The sequence below is a fragment of the Canis lupus genome, chromosome 36 (assembly GCF_011100685.1).
Source record: "Canis lupus familiaris isolate Mischka breed German Shepherd chromosome 36, alternate assembly UU_Cfam_GSD_1.0, whole genome shotgun sequence".
NCBI classification, from domain to species: domain Eukaryota; kingdom Metazoa; phylum Chordata; class Mammalia; order Carnivora; family Canidae; genus Canis; species Canis lupus.
The window spans coordinates 23532151-23558057 of record NC_049257.1 but is presented as its reverse complement, the minus strand read 5'-3'; the positions used below and the strand labels follow the sequence as shown (position 1 = coordinate 23558057).

The 25907-nt window shown below is 36.4% G+C and overlaps 1 protein-coding gene across 7 annotated transcripts in view; it reads left to right on the top strand.

Annotated features, from left to right (window-relative positions):
• Positions 1-25907, top strand: part of ZNF385B (zinc finger protein 385B) — a 386057-nt gene that overhangs the window by 69711 nt on the left and 290439 nt on the right. For all 7 annotated transcript variants that reach the window (XM_038585005.1, XM_038584988.1, XM_038584991.1 and 4 more), the window contains exons 2-3: positions 13063-13214; positions 13898-14215. In XM_038585005.1, coding sequence (XP_038440933.1) covers positions 13900-14215 — 316 coding nt within the window. In that variant the 5' untranslated portion in view covers positions 13063-13214; positions 13898-13899. The remainder of the gene's footprint in view (positions 1-13062; positions 13215-13897; positions 14216-25907) is intronic.

The following is a 25907-nucleotide window of genomic DNA, read 5'->3' as shown; positions in this document are numbered from 1 at the left end:
TCCATTCTACCACTACATAAATGCAAATTTACTGAATCAGAGTCTATAGAGGTAGAGCTGGGACATACGGATTTTGGTTAAAAGCTCCTTGAGTGTTTTTGGTGTGTGTCTCAATTAAACACAGCTGCGTTGGAGATTCGGTTCTTTCTGACAAAGAGGTCTGTGTCAATAACAACTTCATATGAAATAATCTAGAGATAGGTTCAGGAAGCAGCATAGGAGACCTAGAAAAGCAATTTATGAGAAGGCAAAAGAGGGAAATGCTTGCTAAGCAAATATTGTCTCTTTGCAATTTTGTCCAGTCAGTGTGAGGATGGGAGGAGCTTAGATCCATAGTTAACAGCCTTACAGGGAATTTCCTTCCTTCTGTTCTAACCAGATTAAGCTCTTGAATGCCCCTCTTGGAGCTACTCCAGAATCTTTTATGAGCCTGTTGTCATGGGACATAATACCTTATTATTCATCATCATAGTTTCAAAACAAAACTTGTTTTTTGATCTTTTTTCTAATTTTGGATATAGAGAGTTGAGTTAATTACTCTCTTCAAGTCATGGCATGTTAACACTCATTGCTGGTTTGTGAGAGGCTCCTTTCTTTGTATGTATGTATGTATGTATTTATTTATTTTCCTTTATTACCATTTCTTCCCCTCCCATTCCCAAATAGGCAAGCATGTTCATGTGTTTGGCATGAGTCCTTTAAAAATTACTCCAGTATAGTACCAATGTGTTTAGTGCTTTAGTATACTTTGCATTCCTCATCGGGGTCTTTGAGGTGAGAAGAGAGAGAAAAAAAGAAAGAACTTGATAGATGTTTCAATGCATTTTTGAACAGACAGGCATTTGTGATTGAAAACCACTCCCTTTTGAAATGCTTAAGGTTCTCCCTTAATTTTTCTTGGTGGTGTAATACTATATTAATTTTATTTGTTGATGTAAATGTAGTGTTCCAAGAATTTACCCTAAAAAAGCTAGCCTAGCCCAAGTAGTTGGAACCTACCACACACTGCCCCATCTTGCCTGTCACTTTCACCACAATCCCTATGTACATAGGTTGGTTGATTGCCAGCTAATTATAAAGCAAAAATACCTTATACCCACTTATGCATTTGAAAACATGAAATTGGTCTAAAGCCTGCTATGGTCACTGGTAGATAAAAATTTGTGTGACTAAACAAATTGCATATAGGCTACTCTTTCTCCATGCCTTTTCTGAGCATAAATCAGAGTGATTTTAACAACTTTATAATTTTGAAATTAAGAAACTATCTAAAAATAAAGCAATATACTTCAACATTTTATAGAATAAATTTAGCAATTTTGCTTAGCGACAACAAATAAATTTGGTTTTCTGTATTTCTCCAGTTTTCTTCTATGATAGAACTAAGTCAGAATCGGTCATTTCTTTTTTTTGGGGGGGGGGGGATTAAGAAAATAAATACTTTAAATGTCATTAAATGGAGAACCAGAAGCAGTGCAGATATTTGGCAAAGGATAGTTTTTAAGATCAATTTTAAAAGGGCAAAGACCATTTAAAAGAAAATTGATATGGAAAGAATAGGTGGTCAGAAGAGGCAATAAATAAAAAATTCAACAAAATCAACATACTTGTCATCAGACTCAGTCTGCACCTCCCTTTCTTGGGCCATCTTCGTCTGTCTTCTCTATTTCTTATCTATTCCAACTAACAGTGGGGTGAGGACATCATTAACATGGAGGTTCCTCTTTCATTTGAAACCTGGAGGATTGTTCTTACGCCCAGGAGCATCAGGACGCTGATTTTCAATGAGGCATTTTATTCTTTTCTCTCTGAGAAGTTTCTGATTTTGACTTATAATCAAAATCTGACAATCTCAATTGTTCTGGTATTTGAGTCCTCCTGGCCTGTTCTCATCATTGTCTTTTATATACCTGACCTTCTTCTCAGTAATTGGGTCATCTTCTGCCTATGGTACCTTTGGTATTAATTCGTCCAACAGGGCTTGCAGGGTCATTGCCTGGCAGCCATATCACACTCACTGAAGCTGTCAGCTTTGAATCTTGACCTGTGTTCTAAATTCTTAAGGGAGCCTTGGGAATTGCTATTTTCTTCTCACATTACTCTTAAGTACAGTACACTTGCTGTATGCTTTGACCCAATAGAATATAATCCCTTGTCTAACTCTATCTGTGTTCTCTGTTAGTGACAGCACCTTGTAATAGGGTACCTACAAGGGGGAGAGATAAGAACCTGCCTAAGAACCAGTTAAAATTATCCATAGAAGGTACTGACTTCAAAACCATTGATGTCTCCATCTTAGCTATTACCTAAGTGCATTGTTATGTGTGTGTGAGTGTGTGTGTGTGTGTGCATTAGAGCGTTGAATTTTCGATTATTCCAGAGTGAGTTGTAAAATTTTATAAGAGAATAAAAGAATGAAAATTACATTATTGTCAAAAGCTACACTTTGGTATATGAAAAAGTAATCATCAGGGCTGGAATCCTTATAGGAAAGTTGATATTCTGTTACTGAATACCTACAGATGTTAAAACTTTGTATGTACTGCACAACTAATATAACTTCTTTGACTTTTGAAAGAACAAATAATAAATGAACAATACATAAGTTTGGTTCCAGGGAATTGATTATAGTGCCATTCCTTTAATAGTTGCTCAGCATTTCCCATCAATTTGACTTTCACCTTTCAGAACAGTGATATAGATAAATCTCTAGGATCTACATTTTGTGGGTGAGGTAAAGAGAAGTTAACTGAAGAGGCTGAACTGAGATTATTTACCATATGTGTGTTCTGCTCCTCTAGAGTCAGAGCACGAAAAGGAAAACTGGGTGGACCTGTCCTCCTGCCTCTGATAAGATTACATTGGAATGGTCTCTGAGATCTAGCCCAGTTCCTTTCACTAAGTTGAGAAGGAGAATGGTTCATCACTGTGGTCTTTTAGACTCTTGCCTTTGAACTTCATAATAGCATTATACATGATTAACCCACTACCTTTAATATATTTTTACCTTTACCAGTGAGGTGTGTAACTTCCATATGTTTTCTTGTTACTAATTCATGTCCCTTCTTTTCAGCTTAAAGAAGTCCTTTAAACATTTCTCCTAAGGCCAGTTTAGTGGTGATAAACTCCTTTAGTTTTTGCTTATCTAGAAAACTCTTTTTCTCTCAGTTTTGAATAACTTTGCCGGATGGAGTATCCTTGATTGGATTTTTTCATTCAGCACTTTGAATATATCATGTCACTCTCTTCTGACCTGCAGAGTTTCTGCTGAAAAATCTGCTTGGACTCTTAAAGTGATTCCCTTGTATGTAACAAGCTGGTTTTTTGTTTGTTTGTTTATTTGTTTTCTTGGTTTTTTTTTTCCTTGCTACTTTTAAGATTCTCTTCTTGTCTTTAACTTTTGTTATTTTAATTATGGTATGTTTTGGTGTGGATCTCTTTGGGTTCATCTTATTTGAAACTTTGTGGGCTTCCTGAATCTGGGCTTCCTGGATATCTGTTTCTTTTCCCAGGTTAGGGAAGTTTCAAGCCATTATTTCTTCGAATACATTTTTGCCTCTTTGTCTCTTTCTTCTTCTGGGACTGTTATAATACAAATGTTAGTCAGCTTGATATTGTCCAACAAGTCCTTTATGCTATTTTTACTTATTTTAATTCTTTTTTTCTTTTTGCTGGTCTGATGGGTAAGTTCCTCTGCTCTGTCTTTGAGTTCACTGATCCTTTCTTCTGCTTCATCTAGTCTCCTGTCAAAACCCTCTCATGTATTTTTCAGTTTTGTTATTGTATTCTCTAATTCCATTTTTTTCTGCTTGGAACTTTCTTATATTTTCTGTCCCTTTGTCGAAGTTCTCACTGTGTTCATCTATTCTCCTGAATTTAGTGAGCATCTTTATGGCCATTACTTAGAACTCTTTATCAGGTGAAGTACTTGTCTCCACTTCACTAAATTTTTTTTCTGAGGTTTTTCTTTTGTTTGGAATGTATTCCTATGTTTCTTCATTTTGCTTGTCTCTGTATTGTTTTCTATGCATTAGATAAAATAACCACTTCTTACAGTCTTGAACTAGAAGCCTTGTGAAGAAGATGAACTTATTATTCAACCCCATCCTAGCTTTTTGTTGTCTCTAACTTTTTTGATTGTCCAAACAGTCCTATTTTATTTTTAATTGCTCCCAGTTGTTGAGGGTTTAGCCCTCTATTAAAGGTGTTCACAGTATCGTTTCTTTTCTTTAGAATACTTGTTACAGTTATATTTGATTATATTTGATACTGGAGAGTAAGAATTTTACTTCTTGTTCATCAAATTGCAGTTAAGAACTCAGTAATGATATTTTTATGTATTTGAGTTTTTATCAAGTATGTGTTTTCTAATCGGAATTCTTTAAGAACAATATGTACATTTCAAAAGACTAGAAATAAACAAAATGTGAGGGGTACCTGGTGGCTCAGTCAGTTAAGCACCTGCCTTTGGCTCAGGTCATGATCCCAGAGTCCTGGGATTGGGTTCCCTACTTAGCAGGGAGACTGTTTCTCCCTCTTCCTCTGCCCCTCCCCCCATTTGTGCACTCTTTCACTCACATAAATAAATAAAATCTTAAAAAAAGACAAAATGTGGGTAACTTCGAATGCTGAGAACATAGAGCACTTTCTTCCAATGTTTCTCTGCTCTTTGTATTTACCGGAATTTCTAGAATGATACATTATTTTTATAATAAGTAAAAAAATCCAATAAATGTAAAAATGTGTCTAGATGGCATATAAAGAGACTATGACTTGAAACAAAACTAGACTGTGTAATGTAGTCTCTTTATCTAAAATTTTCCAAGTAGCAAAAGCCAGAAAATACTGTTCTTGTTTGTAAACTTTTTAAAATTATCTGAGAAATCAATGAACTAAGATCTGTTCTTGATGGATGGATCTTGCTTGTGTGGAGCCATCTACTAAACTCCCCACATTTTCTTCCATGCCAAGGAAGGTGCAGTGGCAGGCATCTCAAGGAGCCAGGAGAGCTTGTTCTTGCTTCACACAAAGACTCAACCGTTGATTGTTGGAGTGGTTCCAAGGCTTGCTTAGGATAGTGTTCAGGGTTGCACCACTGCCTAGGCAATGCTGTAGGAAAAAACGGTGCTGCAACATCTGCCCTTGCCTAGGTCTTCATGATTTGAAGTTTTCCCCACTATGTTCAGGTACAGTCTTAGGCAGGGCAGAGAGCAAATGGAATTCAGATTTCCTCACTATAAAGAAGACTGCATAGTCCAGTCAGTAAGCATTGCTCTCTCTTATGGTTAGAGGTGTACCTCATGTACCTTTTGGTGCAACTCCAGAAGCCAAGTATTAAAGTCAATAATAGCCTGGGGCTAAAACCTAATACCATCAGTAAAAAATAACTTTTGAGATATGGAAGCAAAATTATATCATATTATGAGTTTAAGTATTATTTAATTATTTCCCTTTGAGGTAATAATTTTGAAGTAGCAAAGCTAGCCTTTTGCTTTTACTTCATTCTCAGAAGATGCGAATTCCTAAATAGGGTTTTGTGTTGTTTTGTTTCTTGTAAAAAAGGTTTGTGTCCTAATGGAATTAAAGAAATAAAAACTATAGTGCTTCAAGGTTATTTGTGTAATCTCATGAAAGCTAGTACACCACAGAATTCTACAGAGATTAGAATTCTAATCTGATTTGTATCTCAATATTATTAAACTGTTTACAAATATTTCTACCTCAAAATAAGCATGTTTCCTCTATATCTCTATAGCTAGTCCTGGGTTTAGTTGTCAATCAATTTCTCTATTTACTGATTAAATATTTTTAGTAATTGTTCTTTATCTAAAATTAACAGCTTTCATAACTAATGTTGATTATGGCAACATTTTATTCTTGCAATAAGAAACATACACTTTCCTTCTGATAGAATCTCAATTTATTAAGCATATAAGGATATTTTCAACCCTAGGTTTTATCTGAAATGTACATATATATGAAATTGATACTCTGACAGTATGAATAAAATATATTTCTGGTTATTGTTACTGACATAGTTATACTCTTTGTATATGATGATAATTTGGATGACTCAGAAGATCGAAGGTACCGGAAAATACATTGATCTACATAGACATTCAACTATTTAGCCTTCTTAAGGCCAAGGTTTATAATCTCTGATAATGAATTAGAACAAAATAACCTTGTTTTATTTACACTTAGGTAACTCAAATGTCCTACCCTATTTACCCATCACATTACCTAATTCAAAATAGTTCAAATATCTACCCTACTTGATGTAAGAATTTCAATATTTTACCAACTTGCCCTTCTTATATACTTTTTTTCTAATCCGTAAGATATCCTAGGCCAGTAGTTATTCAACATCTTAACTAGCTGCCTGGTTCTGGGCCACTGTTTTTTTTGCTTTTTTTGTTTGTTTGTTTTGTTTTGTTTTGTTTTTGTTTTTGGCACTCACTGGTATCCTTTAGCACAGTGCTGTAGTCTACCATGTATGGCTTTACTCCAGGTACCATTCCTGACTCTTGCACAATTCCCCACATTAGTAGAAAAGTCAGCTGTGATATTTGTATGATTTCACTAATAACTTTGGGTTAAAAAAAAAGTGATTCAAGTGGAAAATCACATTTGTTATTAGATACAGGAGATTCTCTGAATCCATAGACCAAAGCCCTCCACAGGCATTCTCTATTATGCAGTCTTCTCTGCCCAATCTCAGGCCTATCTGTCGGTTTCAGGGATAAGTTTATCTCCTAACAGAGGGAATGCCTAGAGCAAGTCTTTCATACCTGGATCACAGATCCCTTGTTCCTCAGGCCCAGAGACCATCATAGGCTCATCCCTCTCTGTATCTATATCCTGCCCCTGTCAATCTTTTGGTAAGACTAATAGTGGAAAAATATTTTTCTTTGTGGGTAATCCTATACCCATCCAGAGAGATGTGGTCTTTCTTTAGCTCCAAAGATAATTCAGAACAATATCAGTACTTTTCCCAATGTTGAGTTTATTAATCTGGAATGACCCCAAATATGGGGCTTATACAGGATAGTCCAGTTTGAGCCTCAGCAGTCCGAGTCCATTCTGCTTTCTAAGGTAAAATGCATTCACATCCTTCCTGTGGCTTCCAGTCTCCACTGATCTCTGGTGGTTTTTTGCTTGAACAAGAAAACTGGTTCATCTAGTACCTAACAAAAACTTTCAGGGACAATAAAATTTAAATCTACTTAAAGGAAAGAAATATTTGTGAAAGAAAAGATAATTTACAGAGATGCAGCTGTGCCACAGTGAAGACAACCCTTTATATGATTATGAAAAGCTGATTAAGCTCTTTGGAGCCATATTATCTCCAGAGTCTCCATTATAGAATAGAATCCATGCTTTACCTACACATCTTCACATAATCAAAAGATCAAAAGATCTTCCAAGATATTTTCTCCAAAACAAAGGAGTACTGTGCCCCCAAAACTGAATTCAATTGAACACCAATAAAAAATAAATTAAAAATAAAAAAAAAATAAAAAAAAATGCAAAATGAAAAAAAAAAAAAAAAAAAAATCTTTTTCTCAAGGGAAACAAACTGTGAGAAGTATTAAAATGTCAGTTTTTCTTATTTAGTAATTAGTGTCAAAATCTCTTGGGATTCACATTAGGCCAGAGCACCCTGTTACAATCTGTTTCACTAGCACTCAGCAAAGTGCCAGTAGATGATCAGAAAAAAAAAAATCTGAGAATGATGAACTGTCTAGTGAAATAGAATATTAAGCAGTAATTTCATTCCAATGTAATAAAGCTAACATGCTGTAGAAGTATGCTGAGTACTTTGGGAACTGTTATGCAAAGAATTCTCCACAGTCACTCTCATGAACAATGAGCAGCAGAATGATTGCTTCTTCTGGTTTATTTTAAGCTCTTCATTTTACTCAATCCTTTGGCTACCATAGGGCCAAAGATAGTGTGTTGTATATAGCCAATGTTTAATAAATAATTGCCTAGTTGAATTGAATTAATTATAGCCTCCTATATCTGGATCCTATTATGAAATAAATACTGAAATATTCCACAAAATGAACATACTGTACTGCTGGCCTATTAATTTTTCCTGAAACTCTGTATTTGGGGAGAAGAGTATTGTTTGCAGTCTGGTTGGTGCCCAGGAGCTCAGCTGTCCTTTAAAATAGGATGTTAGGAATCAAGAGCAGACATTGGCAACATAGTGAATGGTCAAGAATCAGCGTCAGAGTCTTTAATCTTCCCCATTTATGTGTTTTTATCTTGCTCAGTCTTTTCCTCTATACCCAGTGCTCCATTCTCTGCAAAAGTTGAGGAGCGAGCAGAAGTCATATGGATGTTGGAACAAATGTGCCCATGTTAGTATGTGATCTACCCCCCAGTAGAATTTGAACTTTAAATTTTGTTTTCAGTCAAGAGATGAAGGAGTTTGCCCCCAAATAATTGGGATTTTAGTTTGCCAATGAGTGGGTGTATTTTTTATTTCCTTTTGGAAGTACATGGCTACTACTGTTTTTGAAATCTCAAGATGCAAATAGCTGTGTAGTCAAGTAACCTTAGTCTCTGTGTTCACAACCCATGCTAAACACCACACACATACACAATGCATTCATTTATTCAGCAAATATTTATTAAGTGCCTGCTTTGCACTAAACACAGTCTGAGATGCTGGGAATACAAAGACAAAGAAAGCACAGTTCTTATCCTCAAGGAACCTGAAATCTAGGAAGGAAGGAAAATGTAGACTTTTCCAATAGCATTTATCACACTCTGTTATAATTTTCTGTTTTCTTCTCTGTATTTCTCATTAGACTACAGAGTCCCTTCAGGCTGGCACTTCATCCACCCTGTTCACTATTGTTTCCCTAGCATCCAGGCCTCTGCCTATATAGCCAATAAATTTGAGTGAATAACTAAAATTGTATGAATATAATAAAACTATATAAATTATTAAGATGATACTGTAAAAGCTGAGTTCCAGGCTTGCCATGCAAAAAAAAAAAATGCTTTGGGAGTGCAGAAGTAGAAGAGACCCTGACAAGAGGACTTCAAGAAAAATGAGCGGAGGAGATGACCATCTTGGATTTGGCAGTTAGGAAGTGTTTATAGTGACTTCTCAAAGAGAAGGACAAAATTTGGAAAACAATTATGATCCAGGTTGTTGTAGGTCAGGGAATGAATGAGAAGTGGATAAAACTGATTGACTTGAGTTGGAAAATGAGATAATAAATCCATAGGGTGGGCAGAGTCTTTCATACTTACATAGAAGTGAGAAAATCTCTTCCCATGTTCTCTGTCTGCTATGGCAACTTTGTCAAAGAATGTGTTCTCCACCTGCATAATGGAGCCCTCTTTACCTCTGAATCAGCTTCCTGATTTACCATAATAATTATAACAAATCTTCTATTTATTATAAAAACAATTGGAAAACTACACGGATCAGAGCCAGGCTTCAGAGAAAGTTAGGTATAAAAGTTTCCTGATGCATCACATCCTTGGTCATTTAAAAGTCACTCCTTTAGGTAGTCACTGACTATCCTATCAGTTCTTTTCCTCAAAAGCAGCAACTCAAGAATTAATTTTCTCATTTCTCTATCTGTTGCAAAAGTTCTTATTCTTTCATGGATGTTGAATTATTGGCAATCTAATCTTTTAAAATCCTACAAAAAAAAAAAAAAAAAGCATGGAATACCTGATCCAGTTCTGGCTTCTCTTCTGTTCAGAGAAGTTTGCATGGCATTCCAAAGCAGAATGCTGCCCACTGCTCAGTTTAAAATTAGATACCCCTGAAGGTTCTTCTGCCCTATGCAAGTGAAACATGTAATTTAAGATAGTCTGATAAAAAAAAAATAAAAACAACAACAACTTTAAAATGGAAAACGAGATTTTTCTTTCTTCCTCTACTTAAACTCACTGTTACTTTCCCCTTAGCTGGAAAATTGACATTATAAATACCACTGCCACACATATTATAGGCCTAGGCCAAAAGTGAATGTTGAGACCCTGATATATTGCCTAGCTACCACCTCTAGGTCTTTTTCTCAAGACTTCTGGAATGAAATACATTCTGGTTGAGAGTAGCTCTTAACAGGTGCTATAGGCATTTTTCCCAAGAGGGGAAAAATGTGAAGGCGGTGCTAGGACTAATAAATTGGGACTTGGTTGACAGACTGCACCCTGCCTGCCAGGCAATGCATCCTCCCTAAAGTGGCCCATAAATGGGGTGCTGGAGGCTTGGGGGATCATCTGTACATGAGAGTAACTCTGGGTGAAAGGAAAATAGGGATAAAGATTATGAAGTATGCTGGTATTCTGAAGAGGTTTACAGGAGATTCTAAAATGGCTACTCATTTCATTTTAAAGGTTTCTTTCTTAGTAGCTAAAATATCTATATTTAAGTGAATCTAAAGCATAAAATATTTCTAAGACAAATGGCAATCAGAAAAAATCACAGGTAAGCTGGTTTTATACATTGTAAGAGAATACAAATAAGTCATTTTTTAATATTTCAAATTTAAAATGGAACAGTATGCTGTACGTCTTATTTCCATGAAACATCAGGTGTTAATTGACAGCATGGGCAAGGCCAGCCACCTCCAAGTTGGGTTAAATTTTCAGATGAAAGTGTCATCAGTCCTCAGCTGAGTCAAGGATTTTGGTTACTTGACTTGAAATATAACACTTAGATTTCAATGATTCATTGAGTTGGTATCTGACCTAGCCTTGCAAGGTTAGAAATGATTGATTTTCCTTTTTCCTTATGTTTTACAAAGGATTAGTTTTCTAGGTAGGGCATAATATATTAATGAAGAGCTCATTTAAAAATTATTTATTTCTATCAGTTCTTTTGATTCTTAGAATAGATTTTAATATTTTGAGAGGACACAAACTATAGTATGTTTAAACATAACTTTTATATAGTGTTGGTATTTTCCAAAGTTGTATCAGGAAAATGACTTTGTGATATCATAATGTTTTGGGTTTAGGGAATAAAAGCAAAAATACTGATGTATGTGCAGTTAAATCACATTTTAATTATAGCTGAATTATTTTCTGCAACTCAGTTATGGGAATTGCTTAAACCTGATTTATGTATAATTTGAATAAACTTTAAAATTTTGTGAAATAGAGTTCCTTGAAATGGTGATATCAGGATAAAATATTTATGGGACAAATAGATTTTCCATGTCAAAATTAGCAATTTTCCAACTACTCAATGAAGATTAGGATTTAGCCTACAGTATAATGCATAATGGATCTTTGCAATTGGGTGTATGGGTGTAAATAGGGAGTGCTTTCTGGCACACTGCATGCGTAGAATCAACTTCTATCTTTTTAGTCATACCCTATGCTGTAACTTTTAGTCATACCCTGTGCTATAAGTCATTTTCTGATTTTTTTTAAACATTCAACAGGTGAACGCTCCAAATATGGACTAGCCTGTGGTTGCCCTTTCCTTTTCATACAGCTCTAAGCCAACTTGGACCAACAGAACTGCTCAAACCAATGTCCTTCCATCTCTTGAGTTTTTTTCCATAGGCAGGAATCCCTCACAAGCCATAATCCTTTCATTATCTTAATTCTTCATCCCTCATGGCACACTATTGTTCACCTCAGCCAATTCTTTCTCATGCTTACTCCTTTTCTCTTAGTTTTTACCCAATTATTCCATGTATATTATTCTCTTCTTTCTCTTATGAGAGTGTCTTTTTAGTTGAGAACCAAATGCATTGCCATAATCACACTGACAAGAATGTATGATATAATAGAAAATATATTTGGTCTCTGCCCCCAGTTTCTGGTACAGAGCTTTTTCTAAAACTCTTAAAATTTCCTAAGTTATAGGGACATTAGAAACATCTTTGGTTCTGATATTTGGTCTTTGACCCCTGCTTCCTGACATGGAGCTCCTGAAAGCCTTGTAATTTCCTGAGTGATAGGAATATCTTTTTTCCTAATGAGGCAACTCTGGGTGGGCTCCTGGGTTGTTCTTGTATAAGGGCTAGCCGCCAAGCTGTGTTTAGGAGCTTGGGCTTTTTGGCCCTACCCCTGACTCTCTTGAAGAGAGGCCGAAAATAGAATATATAATCAATCACGCCTACTTGATGAAGCTTCCATAAAATCCCAAGAGAACAGGGTTCCGAGAGCTGCCAGGCTCTCGAACATGTGGAGGTGCTGGGAGATGGTGTACCCGGAGAAGGCATGGAAGCTCCGCGCCCCTTATATCAAGAGATGCCCTGTGCATCTCTTACATTTGGATGTCCATCCGTATTCTTTATTTATCTTTTTACAATAAGCTGGTAAATAATAAGTAAACTGTTTCCCTGCATTCTATAGCTACCCTAGCAAATTAATCAAACCCAAGGAGGGGATTGTTGGGACCTTCATTATTTAGGGGGGTGGTCAGAAGCACAGGTGACAGTCTGGGCTTGCAAGGTGTCTGAAGGGTGTGTGTGTGTGTGGTGGGGAGACAGTCTAGTGGGATTGAGCCCTTAACCAGTGGGATCTAATTCTATCTCCGGGTACATAGTGTCAGAATTGAGTTATGTTGAAGGACACCCAGAATTGCTTCTCTTGGGGAAAAAACCTCCATACATTTGGTGACCGAAGTAGCAGAAGTGAAGTGTTCTCTGTGACTAATAAAGTGACTTTCTTTAGAAATCCCTTTCTAAAAGGGAACACAATAGGGAAGAACTGGGGTTTTCCCTACATAGGAAGGAAAAATCTGAGTTTTTCTAATAAAGTATAAAAATCCCGGTAATAGTAGTATTAAATAAAATGAAAACAATTACATATGTTATAGTGGAACAGAGCAAAATAAAAAGCCAAGGCCATCTTCATCAGGTGAAGGTCCCTGACGTGCTGAAAAGTCTCCTTTAAAATCCTCAGTTAAATTATAATCTATCGCTATACCCTTATGAACTAAATGAAAAAAGGCAGCATTTAAAAATAAACAAAATTACAAACAAAAATCTTAGTCTGCTCTACTCTTTTTCTATTATTCAATTACTAGTTTACCATTTACTGTATTTCTTTTACTTTTTATTTCAGATGTTCTGCATTTCAACCTCATCAAAAATTAAATTGATATTTATGGGCTGATCTGGAAACCTGAATATAATTTGTTTCACTACAACTATAAGAAAATATGTTCAAATTCCCATTGGCTGACTTATAAAGGGGCTTTTGGAACACAACTTAATGTAAGTTGCAGACATACTGTGTTTTAAATCTCTGTTGTTCACCTCCTCCCCAGGTTTAGGGCATTTGTCTGCTGACAGGTGCACGTGTGTTATTTATACCTTTGTGTCTATACCTAGCCTTTTCCACGATGCTGGGTTCATAACATTTATTCTTCCCTTCAATAGGTATTTAAATACCTATTATGTAGAAAGTACAGTTCTAGACCTAAGGGACATCCAGAAATGAGATTACCGCTCTCACAGGGCTCATACTCTGTCAAAGAAACACAGAGACCAAATTGCACAAATACGTATGAAATGCAAAGGGTGATAGATGCTCTGAGGGAGGTCATATTGCACTGTGGGAGCATGCAGCCAGAGATCACCTTATCCCCGGGTCGGACGGGCTGCCTGGAGAGGGTAGTATTCTGGTGAGATTTAGGGTCAGCAGGAGTTAGAAAGGGCAAAGGGATCGGGAGGTGGAGGGAGGGTGGGGAGGATAAAGGAGGAAGTACTCCAGACAGAGGACATCTGTTCAAAGACCATATTTGTTCGATAAGGTAGTTTTGATGACTTTTTCAAAGAGCATCCACTGAGTAGCTGGAAGACCTTTAGCCTGTCCCAAATCTCGAAAATTAATTGTAATCATACTAGAAAATCAGAGAGCATTTATTTTACAAGCGCTTGTACTTTTTATTTTTCAGGTATGAAGTACTCATTACGCCCTAATAACTACCCTGAAGATGGTATTATGAATATGGCAACTTTTCTACGGGGCTTTGAAGAAAAGGGGATAAAGAATGACAGGCCTGAGGACCAGCTGAGTAAAGAGAAAAAGAAAATTCTGTTCTCCTTCTGTGAGGTGTGCAACATTCAGCTGAACTCCGCCGCCCAGGCCCAAGTCCATTACAATGGCAAATCCCATCGCAAACGAGTCAAGCAGCTGAGTGATGGGCAGCCGCCACCTCCGGCTCAGGGCTCAGGGCAGCTGCTCGCCAGCCCCGGCACCACCACCAGCGCAGGTAGGTGCAAGGGCCCGGGGCTCCGTGAGCTGCTGGGAGAAATGCCACTGTTCTAGGAAATGAAGGATTTAGAATAAGATCTCTTTCACCATGAAGCTACCACCACATAACATGTATTCTTCTCCCTACAGTTCATCCCAAGAGCTGTTTGTTACGTCTGTGTGTTTGTGTGTGTGCATGTATAAAAAATTCATGTGGATTATATTAGATGCAAACATCACACGCACAAAATTTGTGTATCGGATCATAGACTTGGTCCTATATTCCCACAGTGTGGAAACATTTCCTAGTGTGTTTTGAAATGTGTTTAAAATAGATCAGTGACGTCAGTGTTTTGTTCCGCCTCTCTGCAAAATTAGGCTTTCCTGAGTTTCCTTCATCTGCCTTCTATAGGGTGGTGTACTCCTTGATGGTATATAAAAAGCTACAGCTTTATTTATAACATCCCATGATGCAGGAAAGGAGCATTAGTCTTGAGTGTTAGACGTGTTATATTCTTTTGGGGAGTTGGCAGCAGCATGCCAGTGGTGTTCTAACAATAGGGGCAGGCAGTGCCAAAACCAACAAGGCTTACCTCTGCGCTCTGGCCCTATCGCAACCACCTTCCTGCCTCCCCCTCTCACTTCTCACCCTGACCTGTGGGTGGGTAGAGACAGAAGCTTAGGAGTTCTCACATTTCCCGCATCTGCCCTGAATCTGAGAAACAGTCTTTCAGGTTCCTTATCCTTATCCTTAGGCAGCCCTTCCTCCTCCACATTGCTGGCTGTTGGGTATCTTCACTAGGACGCAACTAAAGAAAATGTGGGACTTACTGTGATAGGTGGTGAAGATTTCTACAAGAAGTGGGCCTCCTACCCAGGTTTAGGGAGATCAAGATAAGCTTCCTTCTAACTGTGGTGGAAGAGTTCCAAATTCCACTCTAGCCGACTCTGGTGAGGAGGCTTCGCTGTGGAGTGTGATGGTGCAAAGCAGCTATTCCCTGGAATTTCACTCGGTGCTGTTACATAGTTTATGATTTTGTGAAGTTATGCCATGGTCCCTATATTAAGCTCCAGTGAACACTGTGTGTCCTGTAAAGAGATAATTTTTATATTTCAAGCTAAACCTAACTGCTTTTTACTCAGTGTGTGATTTAATTCCATTAAATGATTTTCCCCAATCAATACTTAGCATGCTATGGAAGAATTTAAAGGAACGTCAAGGATATAAGATACACATTTTATTATAATAGTGAATAATTACCTATCCATTTTGTCTTTATTATGATGATAATATAAATATTCACTGATGCATTAATGTATCTGTATTTACATAGTAAAATAGAGTTGGTGTTGTGTTAAAAACTGATTTATTGTCTTATATCAGAGAGCAAATAGTCCTGACTAAAGGTGTGAATTATGTCTGTTAGAGTCCAAATATGTATGCCTAAAAAACAAAAAAAAAAAAAAAAAAAAAACAAATATGTATGCCTAGATTGAGGTTAACCTGTGACTTCTAATTAGGGAGATTAGTAGCTAACATTAATTGACCGTATTTTATGGGCCATTTTCTGGTCCTTTCTGGGAATTTTCTCTTTTAGTCCTTTCATCAACCCTGAGGTAGGTACTATGATTATCCCTCATTTACAGACGAGAAATGGAGCACAGAAAGATAATTTTTCGAAGTTATATGGCATGGAAATGGCAGATCTAGAATACCAACTATATTTAATTAATTAATAGTGAAGCCATTATTCTTTGTCACTGCTTTGCTACTATTTTCTGCTGCGCAGTAATATTCTGGTTGAATTCAGACCTGTGTGCTCTAATATACTTGTGGTCACAAATTGTTGCTATCGTGGTGAACTATTTAACTTCAGTGGGTTTTGCGAATAGACATGTAAAGCTCCAAGTTGTGAGTTTCTCCATGCTAATGAAATTAGCTTACATAAATCTAGCTAAGGCATACACAGAATATTATAGGTATATTCTATAAGTAAAATATAGTTCATCACTTAGTCTAAGGCAATGTTAGTATAGGGGAAAATGGGTACAAAATGAGTCAGCTTTTCAAGTTGTACATTAGGTATAAAGGACGACTTTTATGCACTGATAGTTTGGTCAATTACCCATTGTCAGAAGATGGATTTAAAATATAATGAGAGGGGGGATCTCTGGGTGGCTCAGTGGTTTAGCACCTGCCTTGTCCAGGGCCTGATCCTGGGGTCCTGGGATCAAATCCCACATCAGGCTCTCTGCATGGAGCCTGCTTCTCCCTCTGTCTGTGTCTCTGCCTCTCTCTCTCTCTCTCTTTCTCTCTGTGTCTCTCATGAATAAAAAAAATCTTAAAAAAAAAAACACGTGATGAGAGGAAGTCACTTAATCTCTGAAAGTGGTTAGCATTAATTTCCCCATCTGAAAAGAAAGTAGATGTAATAGTGTCTTTTTTCTCTTTGAAACAGAGATTAGGCATAGATGTATGTAGAAAGATGATTATGACATGATTTATAATTCCAAAATATTAAGTAGATCCCAAATGTCCAATAAGAGAAAGGTTAAATACATTTAAAGTACATTTATAAGATGAATGATAGAAACTATAATCATTAAAAATTATATTTATGAAGAATCCCTAATGGCAGGGGAATCTGTCCATAATATCATGCTAAGTGAAGCAGCAGAAAGTAAAGTGGAATATACCTCAGTGCTATGTGTACATGTGCATTTATCTACTGTTTAGTCTCAACTCACCGAGGAGCAAGACTGACATGGTTTTATTTTTTCCAGCCACTTCCTTCAGTTTTGATCTATCAAATGTCTGTTTCCTGCTGGGTAGCAGTTCCCTTAGCACTTTCTCAGCCCATAACTTCTCACTTTTGTCTATTCAGAGGGACTTTGATTTAAATGACTCAGCTCTATTTATAAAAACATCCATGTCAGAGCCAAATTAAGATTTGGCTAGATAGACCCTGGAGTTGAGAGTGGAGGAGGGGATACAGTTCGCTCTCAGCTTCCACCGCTCCAGCCTGCCCTTCTGCCCGTGGATGGATGGGGTGTAGAATGGCCTTACCTTACAGTCTTGGCAAGGTTGCAATGCTATTCTTGGTACGAGATTGCTATCCTGGTTGTCTTTGGGTCACAAGTGCTCCGGACAGAGCCTGTGGAGGAAGAACTCCCCAAAATGTTCCATAGACATTGGGAATCCCTGAGATTTAGCTGTATCCCCCAATTGACCCCCACTTTGTAGCAAAAGACTTCATTCCCCAACTGTTTGTGCCGTTATCTCCCACATTATGGCAGTCCTGACAAGATTGTGTGCTCTATTCTTGTCTATGTATTTATCAACTCTTAAGGCTTGAGGGAATGTACAGAATAAATCTGACAACTAGCATTTCTCTTACATGGAGCTGCTAAGGCACAGGTAGGTAGAAGCAGATGGGGGTGTGAGAGGCTCCTCCACATTTCTCTTGCCTGCCGAGGTAGCACAGGGGAGACTGGGAAGTCCATTGACAAAGTAGGCAATTCATCAAGGAACAAAATGCTAGTATTCCCTTTGTGCCCATTGCTTGGCTTTACAGAGTGTTATGGGCTGAATTGTACCCCCACCCCCTGTGAAGAAGATATATTAGAATCCTAATCCTCAGTACTTCAGAATGTAACTCTATTTGTAGATAGAGCCTTTGCAGGTAAATTAAGTTAAAATGAGTCATTAGGGTTAGATTGACTCTAATTCAATATGACTTATAAAAAGGGAAAATTTAGACATACAGACAGAAAAGAAAAGATGATGTAAAGACACACAGGAAGAAGACAGCCATCTCCAAACCAAGGAGAGAGGTTTGGAACCAATCCTTCTCTCAGAGTCCCCAGAAGGAACCAATGCTGCCACACCTTGATCTTGGACTGCCAACCTCCAGAACTGTGACTGATACATCTTTACCTAGTTATGGTGTTTTTGTTACAGCAGTGCTGACTGATACACAGAGGAAAATGGTATCCCATCTTCCCCGTAAAGGAGAAGAGTTGTGGTAGTAAAGGTAACCTTCCCAAGAACTGTCAGTTTCAGAGGTAACTTTCCTTCTTCTCTGTCAGCCTTCTTACAGTGTAAGGATTGGCAAGGATGGGAGTAGAGTCCACAGGGTGGTGGTTGAGACTTAAGAACCACTGGCAGTTCTTTCACTAAGTTTAGATTCAAAACCTTTAAATCTCAGCTTCTGGTAGAACAGGAGGACTCTTTTGTTCTAAAATTCATCCAAACAAACTCACAGGGCACCTGGGTGGCTCAGTTGATCAAACATCTGTCTTCTGCTCAGGTCATGATCCCAGGGTCCTAGGATCAAGCCTCACATAAGGCTCCCTCCTAAACAGGGAGCCTGCTTCTCCCTCTCCCTCTACCTACTGTTCTAGCTACCTGTGCTCTCTCTCTCTCTTTCTGTCAAATAAATAAATAAAATCTTTAAAAAATAGTAATAAAATATTTAAATGGCATGAGTTTCTGTATTAATATGGTAAAATAGACTTCAGAAAAAAAAATATTACCAAACACAAAAACTCATGTTATGACAAAAGGTCCAATCCACCAGGAATACATAATGATTCTAAGTGTTCATGTATCAATTACAATTGAAGACTTCAGCATTTCTGTCTCAGTAACTGATAGAATTACTAGACCAAAAACTCATCAAGGATATAGAAGATCCAAACAATATAGTAAGCCAACAGGTTTTAACTAATTTATTTAGAACTCCACCCAACAACAGTAGAACATATATATTTTTCAAGTGCCCATGGAACACTGAGAGGCCATATTCCAGGCCACAAGACAAACCTTAACACATTTAAAGGAATTATAATCATACACAATATGATTACAGTATGTCTCTGACCGTAATGAGGTTAAACTAGAAATCAATAAGAGAAAACCTACAGGAAAATAACATATCTCTTAAATAACTCATGAATCAAAGAATAAAGCTCAAAGGAAAGAAAACATACATAAAACTAGATGAAAATCGGAAACAATATATTAAAACATGTGGAATGTAACTAAAACAGTACTGAGAAGAAAATTTATATCACTAAATGCCTATATGTGAAATGAGAAAAGGTCTCCAATAAATAAGTCTATGCACTAAGAAACTGAGAAGAAGAGAAGAAATAAACCCAAACCAAGCAGAAGGAAGAAAATTATAAAGTTCAAGTACAGAAATATCTGAAGTTGAAAATAGGAAAACAATAGAAAAAAAAACCAATGAAACAAAAAACTGGTTCTTTGAGGAAAAAAAATCAATGAAATTTAGAAGCCTGTAGCAAAACTGACAAAGATTAAAAAGAAAGACGACACAAATGATATAGAATTGATATTACTATAGAATTGCCACAATTAAAAATATAATAAGCAAATACTGTAAACTTATATTCAGAAATTTGATAACTTAGAAGAATGCATAATAAAGCTCCCCCAAAAGAAATTTCTAGATCCACGGGATTTTACTAGAGAATTGTACCAAGCATTCAAAGAACACCAATTTTATACATTTCTTCTAGAAAATAGAAGAGGAAGAAACACTCAACTTACTTTATGAGGTTATTATTATCCTGCTACCAAAATCAGACAAAGACAATTTATAAAAAAGCTACAAATTAATCTCACATGAACTTAGACTTTAAAAATTTCAGTAAAATATAGACAAATTGAATCTAGTAATGTATAAAAAGAGTTTTATGCCATGACCTAATTGGTTCAACATTAAAAATCAATAATATAAAACATCAACAGCTAAAGAAGAAAAATTATGTGATCATATCAATTGATGAAGTAAAAGAATTTGAGAAAACTCAACACTCATTTATGATAAAACTCTCAACGAGTTGGGAATAGAGGGAAATTACCTCAATTTAATAAGAGCACTACAAAAAGCCTGCAGTTAACATTATTCTAAATGGTGAAAGAATGAATGCTTAACCCTAAGATCAAGAGCTTGCCAACAAATTGGATAGCTTGGAAGAAATGGATGAATTCCTGGAAACATATAACTTCTTAAAATTGAATCAGGAAGAAATAAAATTTGAACAGACCAATTACCATCAATGAAATTGAATCAATAATCAAAACCACCCAACAAACAAAGGTCCAGGACCAGATGGTTTCACAGGTGAGTTCCACCAAACATTAAAAGAAGAGTTAATACCTATTTTTCTCAAACTATTCCAAAAAGTAGAGGAGGAAGGAAAAGTTCTAAATTCATTCTATGAGATATGCACTGCCCTAATACCAAAACCAAATAAAGATACCACAAAGAAAGTTACAGGCTAATATCTCAATGAACATAGATGCAAAAATCCTCAACAAAATTTTAACAAACCAAATCCAACAACAACAAAAAAATCACTCACCATGATCAAGTGAGATTTATTCCTGGGTTGCAAGAGTGACTCAATAGTCACCAATCAGTACGATACATCACATCAATAAAAGAAGGGATAAAAACCTTATATGATCATTTCAATGGATGGAGAAAAAGCATTTTGCAATGTGCAGGATCCATTCATAATAAAAACCTTCAACAAAGTCAGTTTAGAGGGAACATACCTTGACATAATAAAGGCCATATATGAGGGTGCCTAGGTGGCTTAGTCTGTTAAGCATCTGCCTTAGGCTCAGGTCACAATCTCAGGATCCTGGGAGCAAAGCCCCACTTTGGGTTCCCTATTCAGCAGGGAGTCTGCTTCACCCTCTCCCTCTGCCCCTCCCCTCTGCTCATTCATTCTCTTTCTCTCAAATAAATAAATAAAATCTTTTTAAAAAAATAAAAGCCATTATATGAAAAAAGCTCAGCTCTATCATACTCAATTGGGAAAAACCAAGAACTTTTGTCCTAAAAATCAGGGAGAAGACAAGGATATCCCCCTTACCCCTTTTATTCCATGTAGTACTGGAAGTCCTAGCCACAGCAATCAGAAAAGCAAAAGAAATAAAGCTATCCAAATTAGTGAGGAAAAAGCATAACTTTTCACTGTTGGTAGATGATGATGCTCTATGTAGAAAACCCTGAAGAGGGACGCCTGGATGGCTCAGTGTTTGAGCATCTGCCTTCGGCTCAGGGTGTGATCTCAGAATACCTGGATCGAGTCCCACATAGGACTCCCTCCATGGAGCCTGCTTCTCCCTCTGCCTGTATCTCTGCCTCTCTCTCTCTCTCTCTCTCTGTCTCTCATGAATAAATAAAATCTTAAAAAAAAGAAAACCCTGAAGACTTCACCAAAAAACTGCTAGAACTAATAGATCAATTCAGGAAGGTCACTGAATACAAAATCAATGTATAGAAATACCTTACATTTTTGTACACTAATAATGAAGCAACAGAAAAAATTAGGAAAGCTGTTCCATTTACAATTGCACAAAGAATAATAAAATACCTAGGAATAAACTTAACCAAGGAGGTGAAAGGCCTATACTCTGAAAACTATAAAACACTGAAGAAAAAATTCAAGAAAACCAAACAAATGGAAAGATATTACATGCTTAATTAAACACCAATAAAAAATAAATTTATTTTAAAAAAAATAATAAAAAAAACACATATTGCTAACACATCTTGCAGAAAACTGCAAAGCCTGTATACCTTGGTAACAATGGTAGGCACGTTGGTGGATTCAGGAATCCTAAGTGTTTTCATAAAAAATTAAGATACCCCCCCAAAAAAAAGGTATTACATGCTTATAGATAGGAAGAGCAAATACTGTTAAAATGTCCTTGCCAGGGGTGCCTGGGTGGCTCAGTGGTTGAGCGTCTGCCTTTGGCTCAGGTCATGATCCCGGGGTCCTGGGTTTGATTCCCATATCAGGCTCCCCACAGGGAGCCTGCTTGTCCCTCTGCCTATGTCTCTGTCTCTCTCTGTGTCTCTCATGAATAAATAAAATCAATCAATAGATAAATAAAATGTCCATACTATCCAAAGCAGTCTACAAATTAAATGCAATGAAAATACATTGAAAATGTATGAAAATACCAACAACATTTTTCACAGAACTAGAACAAATAATCCTAAAATTTGTATGGAACTGCAAAAGATCCCAGGTAGCCAACACAATCTTGAAAAAAGAAAAAAAAAAGCTGAAGATATCACAGTCTCAGAGTTCAGATTACACTCAAAGATATAGTAATCACAACAGTATTGTACTGGCATAAAAACAAACACATAAAAAAAAAAATAAAAAAAAAAAGAAAAAAAAAAAAAAAAAAAAAAAAAAAAAAAAACAAACACATAGATCAATGGAACAGGATAGAAAGCCCAGAAACAAACTCATGATTATATGGTCAATTTGTCTTCTACAAAAGAGGCAAGAATATGCAATGGGAAAAAGATAGTACCTTTAGCAAATGGTGTTGGGAAAACTGGACAGCAACATGCTAAAGACTGAAGTTGGACCACTCTCTTACACCATACACAAAAATAAACTCAAGATGGATTAATGATGTAAATTGAGGCCTGAAACCATTAAAATCCTAGAAAAGAGCAAAGGCAGTAATGTACCTCACAGCAGCTATGGCAATAGTTTTCTAGATATGTCTCCTAAGGCAAGGGAAATAAAAGCAAAAATAAACTATTGGGAGTACATCAAAATATAAAAACCTCTGCACAGTGAGGAGACAATCAACAAAACTAAAAAACAACCATACTGAATGGGAGAAGATATTTGCAAATGACATCTCCAATATAGGGTTAGTATCCAAAATATATAAAGAACTTATACAACTCAACACCCAAAAAACAACCCAATTAAAAAGTGGGTGGAAGACACGAACAGACATTTCTCCAAAGAAGACATCCAAATGGCCAACAGGCACATGTAAAGATGCTCAACGTCACTCATCATCAGGGAAATGCAAATCAAAACTACAACGAGATTTCGCCCTGTACCTGTCACAATGGCTAAAATCAAAACCACAAGAAACCACAAATGTTTGTGAATATATGGAGGAGAAAAGAACCCTCTTGAACTATTGGTGGGAATGCAAACTGGTGCAGCCACAGTGGAAAACAATATCTCCATACTGTTCCTCAAAAAAGTTAAAAGTAGAACTCCCCTAAGATCCAGTAATCTCACAACAATGTATTTACCCAAATAATACAAAAACACTAATTTGAAAGGATATATGCGCCCCTATGTTTATTGTAGAATTATTTACAATAGCCTAATTAAGGAAATAGCCCAAGTGTCCATTGATAGATGAATGACTAAAGAAGATGTGATATATACATATGTATATATACACCGACACACAATGGAGTATTATTCAGCCATAAAAAGAATGATATGTTGCCGTTTGCAACAACGTGGATGGAGCTAGAGAGAATAATGCTAAGTAAAATAAGTCAGAAAAAGGCAAGTACCATAAGATTTCATTCCTATGTGAAATTTAAGAGACAGAGGAACAAAGGAAAAAAGACACACAAACCAATAAACAGACTCTTTACTATAGAGAACAAACTGATGGTTACCAGAAGTGAGTTGGGTAAAGTGATGGGTGAAATAGGCTGATGGGGATTAAAGAGTATATTTGTCTCGATGAGCACTGAACAATGGATAGAACTGTTGAATCAGTATATTGTACACCTGAAACGAATATAACACTGTGTGCTAACTATACTAAAATTAAAATTTTTAAAAATTTTTATTATTAAATTCTTTAATCCAATATATTTTTGTACAATTGATTCCTTTTACAAAATTGTCTAACCAGTATTCCTTTAAAAATTTAAATGCAAGCGATATAAATAATAAAGAAAAAATCAGTTAACATTTACATTTCCCAGATGTGTAAACCTTAGTTACAATTATTTAGTAAGATTTTCCTAATATATAAAAATGTAATTTAAAAAGAGCAATATAAGGGTGTCCATTCTCATCTCTCTTATTCAACATCGTACTGGAAATTCTAGTCACCATGATAAGGCAGGAATAAGTAAATGAAAGGCATACAAACTGGAAAGAAGACTATCTCACTTCACAGATGACATGATATTCTATCTATCAATCCCAAAGAATCTATGAAAGAATTCCATTTACAGATGGTAGAGAATATTTGTAAACCACATATTTAACATAGGAAGTAGTATCTAGAACATATAAAGAGCTCTCAAAACTCAACAGTAGAAAAAAGATCAAACAATCCAATTATGAAATAGGTAAAAGATAGGAAGACAAATTTCACCGAAGAGGTACACAGATGACCACAAATGCATGAAAAGATTTTCAATATCATTAATCATCAGGGAAATTAAATATAAAATCACAGTGAGATTTTGCTATATATCTGTCAGAATGGCTAATGTAAGAAATAGTGACAATACCAAATGTTGGCAAGGGTGGAGAGTAAACGGGTCACTTACACGTTGCTAATGGAAATATAAAACGTTGTAGCCACTCGAGAAAATAGTTGGGAAGTTTCCCATAAAACTAGACCTACACTGACCATTCAACCCAGCAATTGTACTCTTGGAGACTTATTCCGGAGAAATGAAAATATATGTTCCCACAACAACCTGTATATAAATGCTTCAAGTAGCATTATTTGTAATAGCCAAAAACTATAAACAATTCTGTATTAGTTTCCTGAGGCTTCTGTAACAAATTACCACAAACTTGGTGGTCTAAAACAATAGAAATTTATTTTCTCAAAGTTTTGGGGTCTCAATTGTTGAACGATTGTGATATGTACAACAACCTGGATGAATCTCTAGGGAATTATGCAAGATGAAAAAAGTCATTCCCATAAGGTTACGTACTGTATGATTCCATTGTGCGATATTTTTGAAGTTACAAAATTTTAGGAATGAGGAACAAATCAGTAGTTCTCAGGGGTTAGGGATGGGGGAGGGTGTCAGGATGGAAGTGGGTGTGATTATGAAAAGTCAACCTGAGAGATCCTGTGGTGGTGGTTACATGAACCTACAAGGGTGACACACACACAGATGAGGACAAGTAAAACTGGGGAAATCTGAATAAAATTGGTAGATGGTATCCATGTCAACATCCAGACTGCAATATTATATAGTTTTACAAAATGTGTGATCAGTGGAAGCTGGAACGAGCTCAAGAGAACTTCTTATATTATTTCATACAACTGCCTGTGAATCTCTAATCATTTCAATAAAAATTTCAGTTAAAAAATCTTAATAAAGGTGACCATCGAAAATACCCAGTCTTCTAGTAGCATTATCAGAGATGATAATGAACACAAATTTTGGGGGGAGGGTGAATTTTTAAAATAATATCAAGTGTCTGCAAAGATTAATAAAACGCAATTTCTTAAGTGTCCAGATGGATATTTACATAAGTGAATATCAGATTTATATATAAAGTGGATGGCATAGGGAAAGGAATGGTTAACTTTATAGAGGTCAGGGAAGGTTTCCCAGAGGAGGTGACATCTGTGGTAAATACTCAATGATGAGTTTCAGGTTACTCGAGGAAAAACAACATTCCAAATATAAGTGATGATGCAATGTAAATGCATGTAGGAACAAACTATTATTATTGGTGTGAAGTATGATTGGGTGAAAAGGAGGGAAGATCCTTCAGGCAAAATAGGAAGTAGCTGGAACAAGAGAGTCGTCTTTCTTCTGTGGACGCATAGGAAAAACACTGCTTCCCAAATATATATTTAAAAAAATCACGGCAGCTGCTGGAATTCAGAGTTCTCCTAA